This window comes from Canis lupus, chromosome 7 (genome assembly GCF_011100685.1).
Source record: "Canis lupus familiaris isolate Mischka breed German Shepherd chromosome 7, alternate assembly UU_Cfam_GSD_1.0, whole genome shotgun sequence".
Classification (NCBI taxonomy): Eukaryota; Metazoa; Chordata; class Mammalia; order Carnivora; family Canidae; genus Canis; species Canis lupus.
In genome coordinates this window covers 77,584,975-77,599,302 of record NC_049228.1, presented here as the reverse complement: position 1 = coordinate 77,599,302, position 14,328 = coordinate 77,584,975, and the positions used below count along the sequence as shown (strand labels likewise).

Here is a 14,328-nt window from a genome sequence, read left to right as displayed (position 1 = left end):
GTACCTACCCAAATGCCGCTGGATATTTCTCACCTTCTCAGGTGGCTTTGGCTCCCACCTTCCTCCCTGCCCTAAACTCACTGCATGCCCTTTAGGGCTACAGAATCTGTATGGGCTTATTCACAAGGGCAGTGAGGTACATTTGGGATGACAGAAACCCCAGGACCCACAGGTGGACAGCTGGATCCCCAATCCCATTAGGGTCCCAGCAGCCAGCCAGGGAGGCATCCTGCCCTGTCTCTGCAGGCCTGCTCTCAACAACTTACTGAAAGTTTACTTTGTCCACTTGGAATCGGGTCTCAAAAATCCCTGATGTCAGTACTCTGCATCTGAGAAGGTCCTGAGAATAAGACAAACCAAGTGGCATCATTGTTGTCCTTCAGAAGGAGAGCCCTGAATGCAACCACAATAACCCAGTTTTTCAAATAACCGTTTTTTTCTAAATTGTAAGAGAGACGATAATAGTTAAAAAGTCAGACAAATACTCGGCCCTCCACCTCCTCCCCCCAAGCAGAAAGTCACAATTAACGTACTGGTTTGGTCTTAGAGACTTAATACCTGTGCTTATATTTTCTTTAGGATTTTTCTTTTCTTTTTTTTTTTTTTTTAAATCACATCTGCACATGTCCGAGTGCTTCCTATCACAGGTGTACCTGACACGAGACCCTGGAGAGCCGCCTGCTCTGGGTGCAGACCGTTTGGGTGAGAAGTTAAAGGGTCAATTGCTGTTGGGTAATTTCAAGCTCTTGGGGCCAGTCTCATAGAGAGATGGATTGCAGGGGAGAGAGGACCTTAGGCTTCCAGGGGACGCAAAGAAGAGAGAGCTGCCAGGAGGGGCCCATAGCCAAGGCCCTCCAGGGACACACACACTGGGGGAGTCTTGGAAAGGCAGTTGAGAACGGAGCCCCTAGCTTCCAAGGAGTTCACTAGCTCTAGAGGTGTCTGGGGGGCTTCTAAGCCGAGCAGTTCAGGGTGATCCGAGTCTCTGCAGATGCCTGATGGCCAAGGTTCCAGGGGCATAGGAGGTCCCTCTCTGCTACTTACAAATGCGCAGTGGGGGCGCTTATATCCAGCTCAGCCCACAGGTCACACTTGGAGAGTGTGTCCGTGATGTGGGACCCACACCAGTGCCCAAAGCAGAATGCGCAGAATGCACGAAGCTGGAGAAGCAAAGGTGGGGTTTTCTGTGGACGCCTCCAAGAGGAATGGGAATTGCATATTCCTATTCCACAGATAAGATTATTTTGGTGTTGGCAGTTCAGAAATCTAGCACATTTTAGCGAGCCACGTCAGGGAGCAAATCACAGGGTATGGTAAACATGCCACATGCCCCTGCAGGGACAGTGGAAACAATTTGCAAGAAGTAGCTATTTATGGATCCCCCCCCCATTAAAAATATCATTGAATAAAACCGGCAATTCCTCGAATCTCGCCAAATTCCAGCAGGTGGCTGGGGCTCTCTCTAGCTTCACATACCTGGTCTGTGGGTGTGTAGTCCACCAAACTGACACTGTCGATTCTCTCCAGGAAGCTGAAAAGAGAGCCAGCAAATGCTCAGGGGTGCTCTCTGACGGCTCTCTCCTGGGCTGTGGGCACGGGGGGTGGGACAGTCGCCCGAGCAGGGCAGGGAAGCTGGGGCAAGTTCTGCCTTAGGCTAAAGCTGCATTTTCTATCCCCCCCCCTCCACGCACCCCCCGCAGCACCCCCGCCCCCCAGCCTCGGCCTTCCGTCCCCCTCCTTCGGGGTGGAGCCAGGAGCAGGCCACGTTGCAATGTAAACACGGCGTGGGAGGCCAGAGGTGGTCCTCCGGGCCAGGCCCCTCAGGACACCTGCGCGCTGCCAGTGTGCGTGCGCGGGCCGGCGGGCCTCACCTGGCTGTGCACCTGCCGCCACGTGGTATCAGCAGGTGGTATCAGCGGGAGCACGTGGTATCAGCCGCCTGCGCGCGCGGAAGGCCACGTGGCCCCGGGCCCGGTTCCTCGCCCCCCGCCCCCCAGCACGTGGCACAGGCCCGGGCCCCGGATCTTGTTGGAGGAACGAATGTCCGCCCCCTCCTCCCGCAGCCGGCAGAGGTCTGAGAGGCCCGGCCCCTAGTGACACTGGGAGGTTTTCAAGACACAGGGGACACGGGGCCTGGTTACCCGGTGAGCGAGGACTCCTTCTGGCAAGAGGGGGGGCAGCGAGGCTTCAGAGGGAAGGGCACAGAGGAGGGGGACGGGTTGGAGTGGGCCCCGGCCTCCTGGCTGGGGGAGACAATGTGCCCCAGCCTGAAGGGACACGGCGACTTTCTTGCCTGTCCAGCTCTGCTGTGGTGGGGGTTCCTTTACCGAAGTAAAGCAATGATGGGCCTTCCTCTAGTGCTCTCGTGCTTGTGGGCATTTTGCACAGTGCAGGACGGCTGTCACCACCGCATCCCTACAAACTCCCTCCACCAGCCTGCATGGCAGGCCCATGAGATGCTTCTTAGCATGGACAAGACAGGGGCCGAAGGTACATGAAGAGCACTTAATGCCCTTGGCCATTGTTATCTCCTTCCTACTGGAGAGGTAAAAGTAGTCCTCAGTGGTCCAGGATGGTGGCCTGGTGCTGGGGTGACATTGGCAGCCCCTCATCCGTGCACCCTTGTGGACAAGGGCCAGCAGCTCCACAAACAAGACCTGCCTTAGAGGCGCCCTTGCCACAGGTAGGCCACAGGTGGAATGTAGGAAGGGGCAAGAATGGGTCCGCTGGTGGAAGGGATTTCCTTTCAGAGACAGGAAGTGGCAGGAGGGCAGCATCAGGGATGAACTCGTTTCGGCTAGAAGATAGGGCCGGTCCTACCCCTGGATGGCAACTGTGGTAGCGGTGGGTGGGAGAGCCACCTGCTCCTGGAGAAGGACAACAGAACGATGGCCAGGTGGCAAGGCTTCAGAGAAGCCAAAGGGACTGTGATCTGCCCGGGGCCTCTCTGGAGTGGGCACTGCGGGCCCTGGGAGGTGCTGCTATGTGCCTAACCGGAAGGTGGGAGAACTGGCTGGGGCAGAGCTAGTTCCCAAGGGGGAGAGGCTTGGACAGAGTACAGACAGCCCTGCAAGTGCCACAGGAGGGGCTACGGGGAGCTAGGGAAACATGGGAGGTGCCAGGAGGGGCCTGGCTGGCTTGAGGCCTGGTTTGGGAGCCACAGTGTTGTGTGGCTCAGTCCTTGCTGCTCAAATTTGGTGGAGTGGAGAGTCCTGAAGTACACACTGAATTCCCAATCATCTAGCAGGTAAGGGGCAGAAAGACTCTGTGATGGAGAGTCTTCAGCTCCTGGAAAGGGGGCATTGGTCTCTCACCCAGACAACTGGGTGGGTCTGAGGGTGGGGTGGGGGCAGATGGGCTGCTGCCCTCACACTGTGTAAGCTATAATAATTTGATTCAGAGATGGTCTGTCCTCTTGGCAGGAGACATATAATACTAAACATGTGTTACAGAAACCAATCATCTCTGATTAAAGGGGCTAGGAAATGAACCTAAATATGGAGCCTATGGCTATAGTTAGAGTTTAGGAAGCAACTAATTTCAAGCAGGATGCAAATAAAGTAGAGGTAGGTGGGTGAATTTATTCAGATGGTAATGACTAGTATAAGTAGAAACGATGAAATGTTAAAAAATACATCAAAAGTTCTTGATAAGTGTGATTAAAGACTGCCTTCCAAAGGAAGCAGTGGGAGTACCTTACTGAGCCCCATTAAAAATAAGTGGTTCGGAGATGCCAGTGACAAAGGCAAAGATGTCAAGCTCGTTCCCATCCCTAATCTCCACGATGGAATTCAAAGTTCCTTCCAGCTCTGATACTTAATCATCTGAGACCCGAAAAGCGTCAATGAACATTTCCAAGAGTATCTTCTGCATTGTTACTGATGCTGAATGGTATTGTCAGTTCATGCATTTCAAATTTGTGCAATGAAAAGAAAATGTGAAAATTCCCCCCCGAATGTGAATGTGTCCCCCAGTTCTTTGAAAGACCCTCGAAGGCATAAAGGAATGAAAGAGAAATCTGTAGTGGTAGATTTCTGCCAACCTTAGTCTGGTTCAATCAATATATTTTCCAGCATGTTGTAGAAACACTTCAAATTGGAGCTCCTAAGATAGTATCTATAGAGAAATGAGTTTTAAAAGGGTCTTCTAAATCATACATGGAATTTTGTATGACTACATTCTAAAGGGTTAGTAAAATTGTCTTCTTAAATATGCCACTGCCTCTTAAGTGCAAAAATTAACCAGATTTAAGAGCCATTCATTCACACTAGATATAGAGTTGCAAGACAATACCAAACTACGATTATAAAAACTCACCATGGTGATATGCACGAAATAATTAAAAAGCAATTTGCTTTGATTTTTTTCACATTATTTCCTGCTAAAGCTGAGGATATTCATGTTTGCAGAAACATTTTCATTCTTGTCATGTATATTCCCCCTCTTGCTTAATACTGGCACCAAATAGCAGCTCATTGTCTGTTTCTCACCTGCTGTTTGCTACCCCAGTAAAATAACTCAGAAGTCACAGAGTTCTTATGAATGTGGAGTTGATCATGAAGAGGGATGAGGGATCACGAAAAGATGAAAACTATTGTTAAATACCTTTAAACAATGAGATCTGAGAAAAAGCACCAACTAAATTTAATGAGTGTATTCATAATTATTTTGTTTGTGAAAAATGTAGCAAGTTGGAACTCTGCCAAAGGTTGGTAAGAAATTTCTCTCAGTTACAGAAATTTACTTCGTGATGCTAACGTACGTGATATAAAAACGCTGTGGAGGAGAACAAGATTACCTACACAGTGACAAGGTACCAGGTGGTTCCCATGTGCAGCAGGTTGAGATCCATGCTACTTAGAAGGTGGTCCTCAGACCAGCAGCAGCAGCCGCAGCAGCACCTGCAGACCTTGGGGATGAGGATTTGCAGCTGAGCCATATCCCAGGTGGTTCTGATGCGCAGTAGCCCCGGGGATTCAGTGACCCCTGTGCACATCACAGTCTGTGGAACGCTTTTTCCTCTCTTTTTTTACTGCCATACTGCTCCAGGCTCTCTCACTTCACTGGGACAATAGTTTTTTTTTTTTTTTTTTTAAGATTTTATTTATTTATTCATGGAAGACACACAGAGAGAGACAGAGAGGGGCAGACACAGGCAGAGGGAGAAGCAGGCTCCATGCAGGGAGCCTGATGTGGGACTCGATCCTGGGTCTCCAGGATCACAACCTGGGCTCAAGGCAGTGCTAAACCGCTGAGCCACCCGGGCTGCCCGATACAGTTTTTGATGACTCACACTCCTGCTCCTTTCCTCAGCATAAAGTCCACATGTTCAGTCAGCCTGGCCTTTGAGCCCCTCCCAGTCTGTCCAGTCTCTTCACTCCTTTTGACGTCTTGACATGGACATCGAATGAACCCTCCACTCCTTTCAAATCCCTGTAAGGCTTTGGGCCTCTCAGACCTTTGGGTAATTCCCGCTTCCTTTTCTTGCTAGTTCCAGATTCAACCCTACCCAGAGGCAGTTCTAACCACTACCAACATTGTGATTACATTCTCTGTGTACTTCATGTTCATGATTTGATTAGCACAGACTACAGCCTTATACTATGACTTACTGCTTTTTTCAAAGTCAAGGTGTAAAACACATAATGTGCGTCAAGCACACTGATCTTAAGTGTTCATCTTGATGACTTAACATTTTTTAAGATTCTATTTATTTATTCCTGAGAGACACAGAGAGAGAGGCAGAGACACAGGCAGAGGGAGAAGCAGGCTCCCTGCAGGTAGCCTGATGCAGGACTCGATCCCAGGACCCCGGGATCATGACCTGAGCCAAAGGCAGATGCTCAGCCACTGAGCCACCCGGGTGCCCTGACTTAACATTTGTATACACTCATGTCCATTTTTCTCTTTATGTGTATGCTTTACCTACCTAACTGTACTGAAGACTGTTTAAGGCAGAAGTGGCGTTTTTTTTTTTTTTTTTTCTCTAGAAAGAAGCCCCAAATAACCAACATCTGATATACTTTGGTCTCAATCTTTTATTATATGCAGTCATTCTAAATAAATGCTGCTGAACTGTCTGTCCTGCTACTATTTGAGAGGGAGGGATGATATATAAACTGTGAAGAGCAGGAACAAACACTGGAATTTGGGGACATGCTTCTGAGGAGACACACGAGGGCTCTGGCCGAGTGCCCGCTGCACCCCCTTTACACACTATATTCGTTGTCATTAGAGAGCTCCTGGAAGTGATCACGGGTGAGAGCCCCGAGTGAGCCATGCATTCATGCTAGGAACTACTACCAGGTGCCAACTGAGCTGCGTTCCACACCAGGCCCAGTAATTGTGACCAAGACAGACGGTGTCTTATCTTGTAGAAAAACAAATCTAGGTAAACCAGGCAGGTATTTTTGCTAATGCCATTCAGTTGATTAAAAGAAAAAGAAATTACAAGTGCCTGTTCATCAGTTTATTTATTAATTATTATTATTTTTTAAGATTTCACTTATTTATTCATGAAAGACACAGAGGAGAGAGAGAGAGGCAGAGACACAGGCAGAGGGAGAAGCAGGCTCCATGCAGGGAGCCCGATGTGGGACTTGATCCTGGGACCCTAGGATCACACCCTGGGCCAAAGGCAGGTGCTAAACCACCGAGCCCCTCAGGGATTCCCTGTTCATCAGTTTATTCAATGTCCCCTGGCTTGTGGCTTTTTGCCATTAGTATCAAAGACCTTGAACTTTGGATTTTGGCTACAGAAATGCCTCCTAGAGAATGGTGTGCATGATGTGCGTATAAGAGGAAGCATCCAGAACAGAGGTCCCTTACTTCTGCTTTATGATGTGACGTTTATTTGGCTAACCTGAGACCATGTTCAGTTAATAAGGTTATTAGACTGGTGCTTATTTTAGGCGGCTCTTTTCCAAATCAAGGACACAGGGTAGGCACGTAGTGTGTAAGATTCATAGCATGCCTCCGTCTGAAAGTCACACATACACACTTCCAGGAGAAACAGGTTTATTAAGAGTTCTCCAAGTGCATATATATCATTAAACTGAAATAAACTAAATAGTTCATAAAAGTATATTCTAAGTCCATGTTAGAAACTGTGCACTTGGGGGCACCCAGGTGGCTTCTCCCTCTGCCTGTGTCTCTCATGAATAAATAAAATCTTAAAAACAACACACACACACACACACACAATCTGTGCATTTTGAAGGCAGGAAGTAAGAAAGGAGAAATAAGCATAAAAACTGTATTAGTGGCTGTCTGAAAGATTAACTGCATCCTTGGTGTGTTGAGCCTTTTGTAAGTCACACCTATCATTAGCTCACTTAAGTTTCAAGATGAGGAAGAACCTTGTTGCCATGAAGAAATTATTAAAGAAGTAATAGCTAGGGTTTCTAGAAGTATACATGGAAATTCCATGTCAACAAAACAAATTAAGGTGGTAAGGGAGAGTCTAGAAAAATACCATGCTTTTTGAACCAAATCTACCTCTGAATTCTTTCTTCGTACTTGGTTTTTTAAACAGGATGCACACTCACATGCAGTAACATGCAGTTTAAAATGATTTATTTGACAAACTTCTGTGGTTTACATTTTAGCATTTCATCAACTGCAAAAGTGAGGAAATAATTCATGGGCCTGGTATGCTTTTGAAAATATTTATGGTTCATAAAAATGTACATTCATATAGTTTGAAATGAACATATTTTAAGAAAGTTCAAGCATATACAAGCATTGTTTAATCTCACAAAATATATTAATTTTGTTGGGAATATTTGCACTATAAAAGGGTCTTTAATTTACCAAAGGATTTGACACTGAGCTTTACTTTAAGTTGTAATTATTTTTTCCAGTCTAAAGAGGGGTACGACTCATGCTATACTCACATAGCTGCTTCTGTGCAACCATATGGATGAGAAGAGACACCAAAAGGGAAAAGTCTTAGTTAGAAAGAAGATGCAGGACAGACAACCGACAGGTGTCCCTTAAGGAAGACTTTGGAACAATATCCAGTCAGATATAAAGACACTTAAATATGAGGGTAAGTCCTCATCTGCATATACCTGTTCTTTTTTTTTTTTTTTTCCTTTAACACACTCATTCATACTGGAAAACGTAATGGTGACTATTTGGTCATGAATCTTTCAAAGGGCTTCGAAGAATCCCTAGAAGTATCTTCTGAAACACTGAATTCTTTTATGGGGAAATCTACCAGGGGAGGAAGGGGGGAATTTCAAACATCCTTAAGTATTTGACTTCGATTAATATACTTGCCAAGGCAAAAGCAAATTGCTGCTCTCCATGTTTGGAGGCTATGAGAAAGTGGTGGCTACAGGCTTTACTTTGCAGACAGAGAATACACACTTCTGTCCCAGAAAGAAGAAATGCAGCAAAGATGGGCTCTAGCCTTAGAGGGTCAAGCCTGCTGTCCCATTCTGCATCTTTCCTTCTCAGACTTCCAGATGGCTGCATTTAGATTTAAGTTATTTGCATGGCTAAATAAAATATTCCAATTTACATTTCTAAGGTTTTTCAACAAGTTGTTGCTTTAAAAGAAAATAATAAATGCAAATAATTAGAACTTGAAAAGCAGTTCTAATTTTATACCTATTTTTGGTTATTAACATCTAAACAAAATCTACAAACACACCACCCCATGGTTTTCTCAAAACTAATCAACAGTTCTTTGGCAATGTTAGAGTAATCATGACTGCCATGCTAATTAACATACTTTATGACACGTTTAATCAAAGTGTTGAAATAGGAAAAGAACTAGAAATGTGTTCAAGATGTTCATATGAAACTGTCATGTTAAACCGTGTCTTTTGAAAAGCTCTTTAGTAAAAGAAAATATAAATGAGTGAACAATTTTTCCTTATAATAAATTATGTGGCATTTTCTCCAGTTATAAAAGGATAACTACCACACAGAAAAATCTGGGGGAACAAATAGTAAGACAACATTATGCAGAATGTCCTACCATAATTTTAGTGTAAGTTACGAGAGCAGATCAATAGAACAGTAGTCTGGATGTGATGGCAAAGAAAAAAAACAATACACAGAAATAGACTGTCCATTAAGTCGAATGAGGTGTTGATAGCCCTGTAACCAATCTAAGTAATCATTCTCCTTTCTTCAATTTTTATGCACCACCTGTCAATTCTAGATATTACCAATTACGCTAAATTTTAAAAAGTTCGATTTTGAGAATTCAGACAGAAAACTGAATATACGGAACGAGAGTTTTGACCAGACTTTTGAGAAAGATTCATACACACCAAATACCTAAGAAGCAGCTATAAAAATACACATCACAAGCTATACGGAACTTTAAAATCCAGTTAAGATGGAGGAAGCCTGGAATTTCTTAGTGTATCTGGAGAGCACTGTAAACCCAAAGATAGAAGCATCTTAAGTAAAGAGCATTTCAGCATTCTGGCATGTTGAGTCCCTACAGTAGAGGATCTCACTAATATACAGAACATTTCGGAAGGCGGCCACGGCCAGGAAACCTCAGGGGGGGTTCGGCTGTCACACCTGATCCCGCAGGCGGGCCAGTCTCTGGGACAGTTCATCCTGCTCGGCGGAGGCCACGCTGGTGCCCACGGAGCCGGTCTGGCCCTGCGGCAGCTCCATGTTGAGGTCTAGGCCAGCCTCGTCTGCCATTTCCTGGAGCAGCATATCCACTTGGTTCTGGGGGGTGGTCAGCGTAGTCGTGCTGCTCATCGTGTCTTCCATCTGCTGCGTCTGGACGTCCAGCGTTTCAAACTGGTGCTCAAATTTGTCCATCAAAGCAGAGATCTTCTCCAGATTCATGGTCTTCAACGTTGCGTCCATCGACTTAACCACACCGGCCATCGACTTGGTCACCTTGCCCATCGTCACCGCCGTCTGCACTCTGGCAGCCACCGCATCGACCCGCGCACTCATCCTCAGGAAATTCACCGCCTGGTTCTTCTGGCGAATGGCGTTTTCGGCGTGTATCCTCGCCACTTCCATGTTGCCCTTCTGAATGGCCTTTTTAATCTTGGCCTTTTCGGCCTTTTCTTCCTTGTCGCATTTTTTGGCACTCCTGCTGAGTTCTTTGGCGGCGAACTTTAGGTTGAACAGGTGTTTCTCCATGTTGGACATAGTCGGGCGCCTCCTTGGGGTCGGGGGCCAGGGCCAAAACGAGCTCGAAAGAGAGAGAAAGAGGCAGGTCCGCTCCCGGCCGCCGCTCCTTTGTTTTGGTCCCACTTCCTGTTTCTGCCGCGCGCGGCGCAGGGGGTGACGTCAGAGCCCGGCGCCGGGGCGGGGCGCTGCGGGACCCAGGGGGCCGGACCACGCAGACGCGGGCGGGGTTTCGCTGGGCGCTGCTGGTGCAGGTTGCGGCGCTCGCTCTCTGCGCCCAGTTTTGCAAGTATTTAAGCATCAGAAAACTCACGAGGACGGGTGTCCACGCACGCTTGGGAACGTGGCTATCGAAGCAGGCAGGCTGCGTCTACAACTACACGTAAGAAAACCTGCGGACTCCCGAAGTGGCAGGCCTTCGGCCAGCAAACCGTCAGCTGGGTCTGCAGACCGCTGCTTGCTCGGTATGCGTGGGCGCCGCTTTCTCAGGGGGACCTGGAGCCCGTGGATCATCAATTCATGCACAAAACGAGAGGTGCATCGTTGACTTGCTTGGAGTATTGTGATACCCTTTGGCTGCAATGGTGAAAAGACCCTCACAACCGTGCACCGCCGTATTCGTGCCGTAGCTTTAAGCTCAGCCTATAGTGTGTCGCCAGCAACTACCATCCAAAAATCCTGGGACCCATCTTTTGCTGACACAATTCTATCTACTTGATGTTTTATAAATATCCAAGGAACTTCACTCACATGCAAGTTTGACAGGCTACATTGTCATTTTAAATTATGCAGGCAGAGAATGGTGAAGTATTGGGACTCACATCCACTGGCACACATCAAGACTGTCACCAGGTATCATACCCTTAGAAAACTCAGGCTTTCAAATGGCAGCCGTATGTGCTACGGTTTTCCTGTTTTAGAAAGATTCCCTGGATACAGACAATCACAAAATATCAGAGGGCCCAACCTGCCCTAATGAGCTAGGTTGAGAATGATACTGAGAGTTAATTCTGTTTAGAGAGAATTTTAACCTGGCATCTTGCCATCCCTTTCAGTTACCTGTATCAGTAACTTACAGTCTTTTTTTTTTAATTTTTATTTATTTATGATAGTCACAGAGAGAGAGAGAGAGATAGAGAGAGAGAGGCAGAGACATAAGCAGGCTCCATGCACTGAGAGCCCGACGTGGGATTCGATCCCGGGTCTCCAGGATCTCACCCTGGGCCAAAGGCAGGCGCCAAACCGCTGCACCACCCAGGGATCCCAGTAACTTACAGTCTTGAGCCACAAAGTAAAAGGCGTGCTGGTGTCACATGCATCTTCCTAAAACACTGCTTTGATTATATCACTCATTTGCTCCTAAACCCAGGCATAAACACTGAACTTCTCTAGGAGGCATACTGGGTCCCCATCTTCTTTTCTGTCCTTGCCCTATGTGCCCGTCAAACTGGACTGAAGCTTGGGTGTCTAGGATCTAGTGGAGAATGAGGTACACTCAGTGCTCCTCCCTCTGTGTATACTGTCCCTGCTGCCTGGGCTTACACACCCCATGCATCTCTGCCTCTTGATATCCTACCCCTTCTCAGAAGCCACCCTCTCCATGAAGCCTCCCAGGAGCCCCCTCCTCTGTGCTGACCCTGTACTCTGTACCTCTGCTCTACCACACAGGGAACACCTCCTGATTCATGTTCTGTGGGCTCAGAGCACCGTACTGGATTATGAACTGTGGAAGCAGAAAACAGTCTTATTCCTTTCCCCCTGAGGAACCCAGCCATCTCTCTGCACATAGTAGGCACTGAGTCCAAGAAGGCTTTGCTGACTTGAACTGTGGTTGAGAGGAGCTAGAACATTATCCTATTTAGCAGCTTAGCCAAGGTTACTTTTTTTTTTTTTTTAAGATTTTATTTGTTTATTCATGAGAGACATGGAGAGAGGCAGGGATACAGGCAGAGGGAGGAGAAGCAGGCTTCATGAAGGGAACCTGATGGGGGACTGGATCCTGGGACTCCAAGATCACGCCCTGACCGAAGGCAGACGCCCAACCACTGAACCACCCAGGCGTTCCCCAAAGTTATTATTTTTTTTTCTAAAGTAGTAGAACTCTTTCTTCACATGAGACACTTCTAGAAATGATAAAAAAGCAAATAAAAGGAAAAGAAACCTGTTTGAAGTGAGGATAGAGGGCCCACAACTCCTTCTCTCCCCCCCGGCCCCAATCCACCCTCCCTTTCTTTTGGGTTCCTCGACATATTCCATAGTTTGCCTCATGACAAACTCTAATTAGGTGAGAGTTTGGAATATAATCACGAGAAACTTTGATAGATGAAGAGGATGATGACAACTAACGTTTATTAAGTGCTGATGTGCCAGGCATTGTTCCAGGCACTTTACATGAATTAGCTCATCTCATCTGCACAAACCCTATGCAGTAATACTACTAACACCTCCAATTTACAGGTCAGGAAACAGAAGCACAGAGAGCTAAGCAACTGGCCCAAGACCACACATCTGCTAAGCGTTAGAAATAAGATTCTATGGATACAGCGAGACCAGTAGAAGAGCAGGGTGGAGTCCAATCAGTTAAGAAGAATAAAAGACTGATAATCTTTGGCTTAAAAGAAGGTGACTTAGCTGTTCTTTTGAGCAGACTGAGGACTTGCATTGACTGTAAGGTTAGTGTGACCTAAGTAAGGTGCTAAAAGCAATTAACATGCCTTGACACTATAGTCATTAACTGATGGCAAGTCTCCTCTCTGGGCTGGGCAAACAGTCTAGAGCATGGGGTGGAGTTCCAGAAGCCAGATTTTCAGATTATTGGGACAGCCTGGAACACAGAAGAGGCCAACCTTGCCGTTGGCCGGTACTCCTCCACCCACCCACCCCTAGGAGCTCGGTAGTAGCAGTCCTCAGGCCCCATCCTCTTCTCTCCTCTATCAATACCCCAGCCATCCCCATTGTGTTCAGATGATCCACAGCTCACATTCTTGCTTTTACATTTCTAGAGCAAATTTTACTTCCAAGCTCCTGTATCCCTGTCTCCTGATACTGAAGAATCTGGGGTGCCAGACGGTTTGGCACCTCCTCCAACTGACTGAATTCCCAGTCCTAACCCCCAAAGCTGATCATCCTACTTATTAAATGTCACCTCTGTTCATCCAGTTATTCAAGCCACATTCTTAGGAATAATCCTGGACAACTCCCTTCACTGCATCTACATTCTATTGGTAAGTTTTTCCATTCTTTACATTCCATCAAGGGTGAAAACCTCCAGGCTCTGTTTCTGACTAGCATGTTTTCTTTTTCATGTATCTAGCGAAGGAGAGATTATCTTGAGTGTATGAAAGATCACCAAGGGAAACTTTGGTCCTGTGGAAATTCTGACTGCACATGAGAATCTTCTGGACTTAATTCATGGTGCAAAGAAAGAATACAGGCCTTTCTTGATTTCTTGATATCTCAAAAAACCCATTGTTTTTTTAAATTTTTTTATTTATTTTTGATAGAGAGAGAGAGAGAGAGAGAGAGGCAGAGACATAGGCAGAGGGAGAAGCAGGCTCCATGCACCGGGAGCCCGACGTGGGATTCGATCCCGGGTCTCCAGGATCGCGCCCTGGGCCAAAGGCAGGCGCTAAACCACTGCGCCACCCAGGGATCCCAAAAAACCCATTGTTAAGTTGGAAATATCCTACTGAAAGTGCACTGAATACATCTAACCTATTACCACCATAGCTGAGCTAGTCCACCTTAAACATGCTCAGAACACTTCATTAGTCTACAGTTGGGCCAAATCATCTCACACAAAGCCTGTTTTATGATCAAGCATTGACTGTCTCAAGCATTTACATCTCATGTAATTGACTGTATGGAAAGTGACAAACACAATAGAAGTACAAAATGGTTGTATGTGTACTATCCTTGTGATCCCATAGCTGCCTGGGAGCTATGTCACTGCTGCTGCCCAGCATTTCTGGAGAGGAACTTACTGAACATTGCTAATCTGGGATAAGATCCAAATTTCAAATTTCAAGTATGATTTCTACTGAATCTGTATTGTTTCCACACCATTATAAAGTTGAAAAGTTGTAGGTAAAATATTGTAAGTACGGTACCCTCTATGTACAGTTTACAATCAAGGGGCCAGTCAGAAATTCTATAGTTATGACACTGCCTTATAACACCCATAGCCAAAGTAGAAACTTTCTTCGTAGG

The 14,328-nt window shown here is 46.5% G+C and overlaps 2 protein-coding genes across 10 annotated transcripts in view; both read right to left on the bottom strand.

The window, feature by feature from the left end:
* GNAL (G protein subunit alpha L) overlaps positions 1 to 14,328 on the bottom strand; it is a 143,682-nt gene that overhangs the window by 11,199 nt on the left and 118,155 nt on the right. For all 9 annotated transcript variants that reach the window (XM_038543886.1, XM_038543888.1, XM_038543887.1 and 6 more), the window contains 2 exons: positions 1,477 to 1,531; positions 267 to 340 (listed from right to left, as the gene is read on the bottom strand). In XM_038543886.1, coding sequence (XP_038399814.1) covers positions 267 to 340; positions 1,477 to 1,531 — 129 coding nt within the window. The remainder of the gene's footprint in view (positions 1 to 266; positions 341 to 1,476; positions 1,532 to 14,328) is intronic.
* On the bottom strand, positions 7,559 to 10,265 carry CHMP1B (charged multivesicular body protein 1B). The gene has a single exon (XM_038543902.1). The coding sequence runs from the start codon at positions 10,138 to 10,140 to the stop codon at positions 9,541 to 9,543; it is 600 nt and encodes a 199-aa protein (XP_038399830.1). The 5' UTR covers positions 10,141 to 10,265; the 3' UTR covers positions 7,559 to 9,540.

What these genes read in the sequence shown, in the direction of transcription:
- CHMP1B (XM_038543902.1), bottom strand. Translation starts at nt 10,140, where the DNA reads ATGTCCAACATGGAGAAACACCTGTTCAACCTAAAGTTCGCCGCCAAA.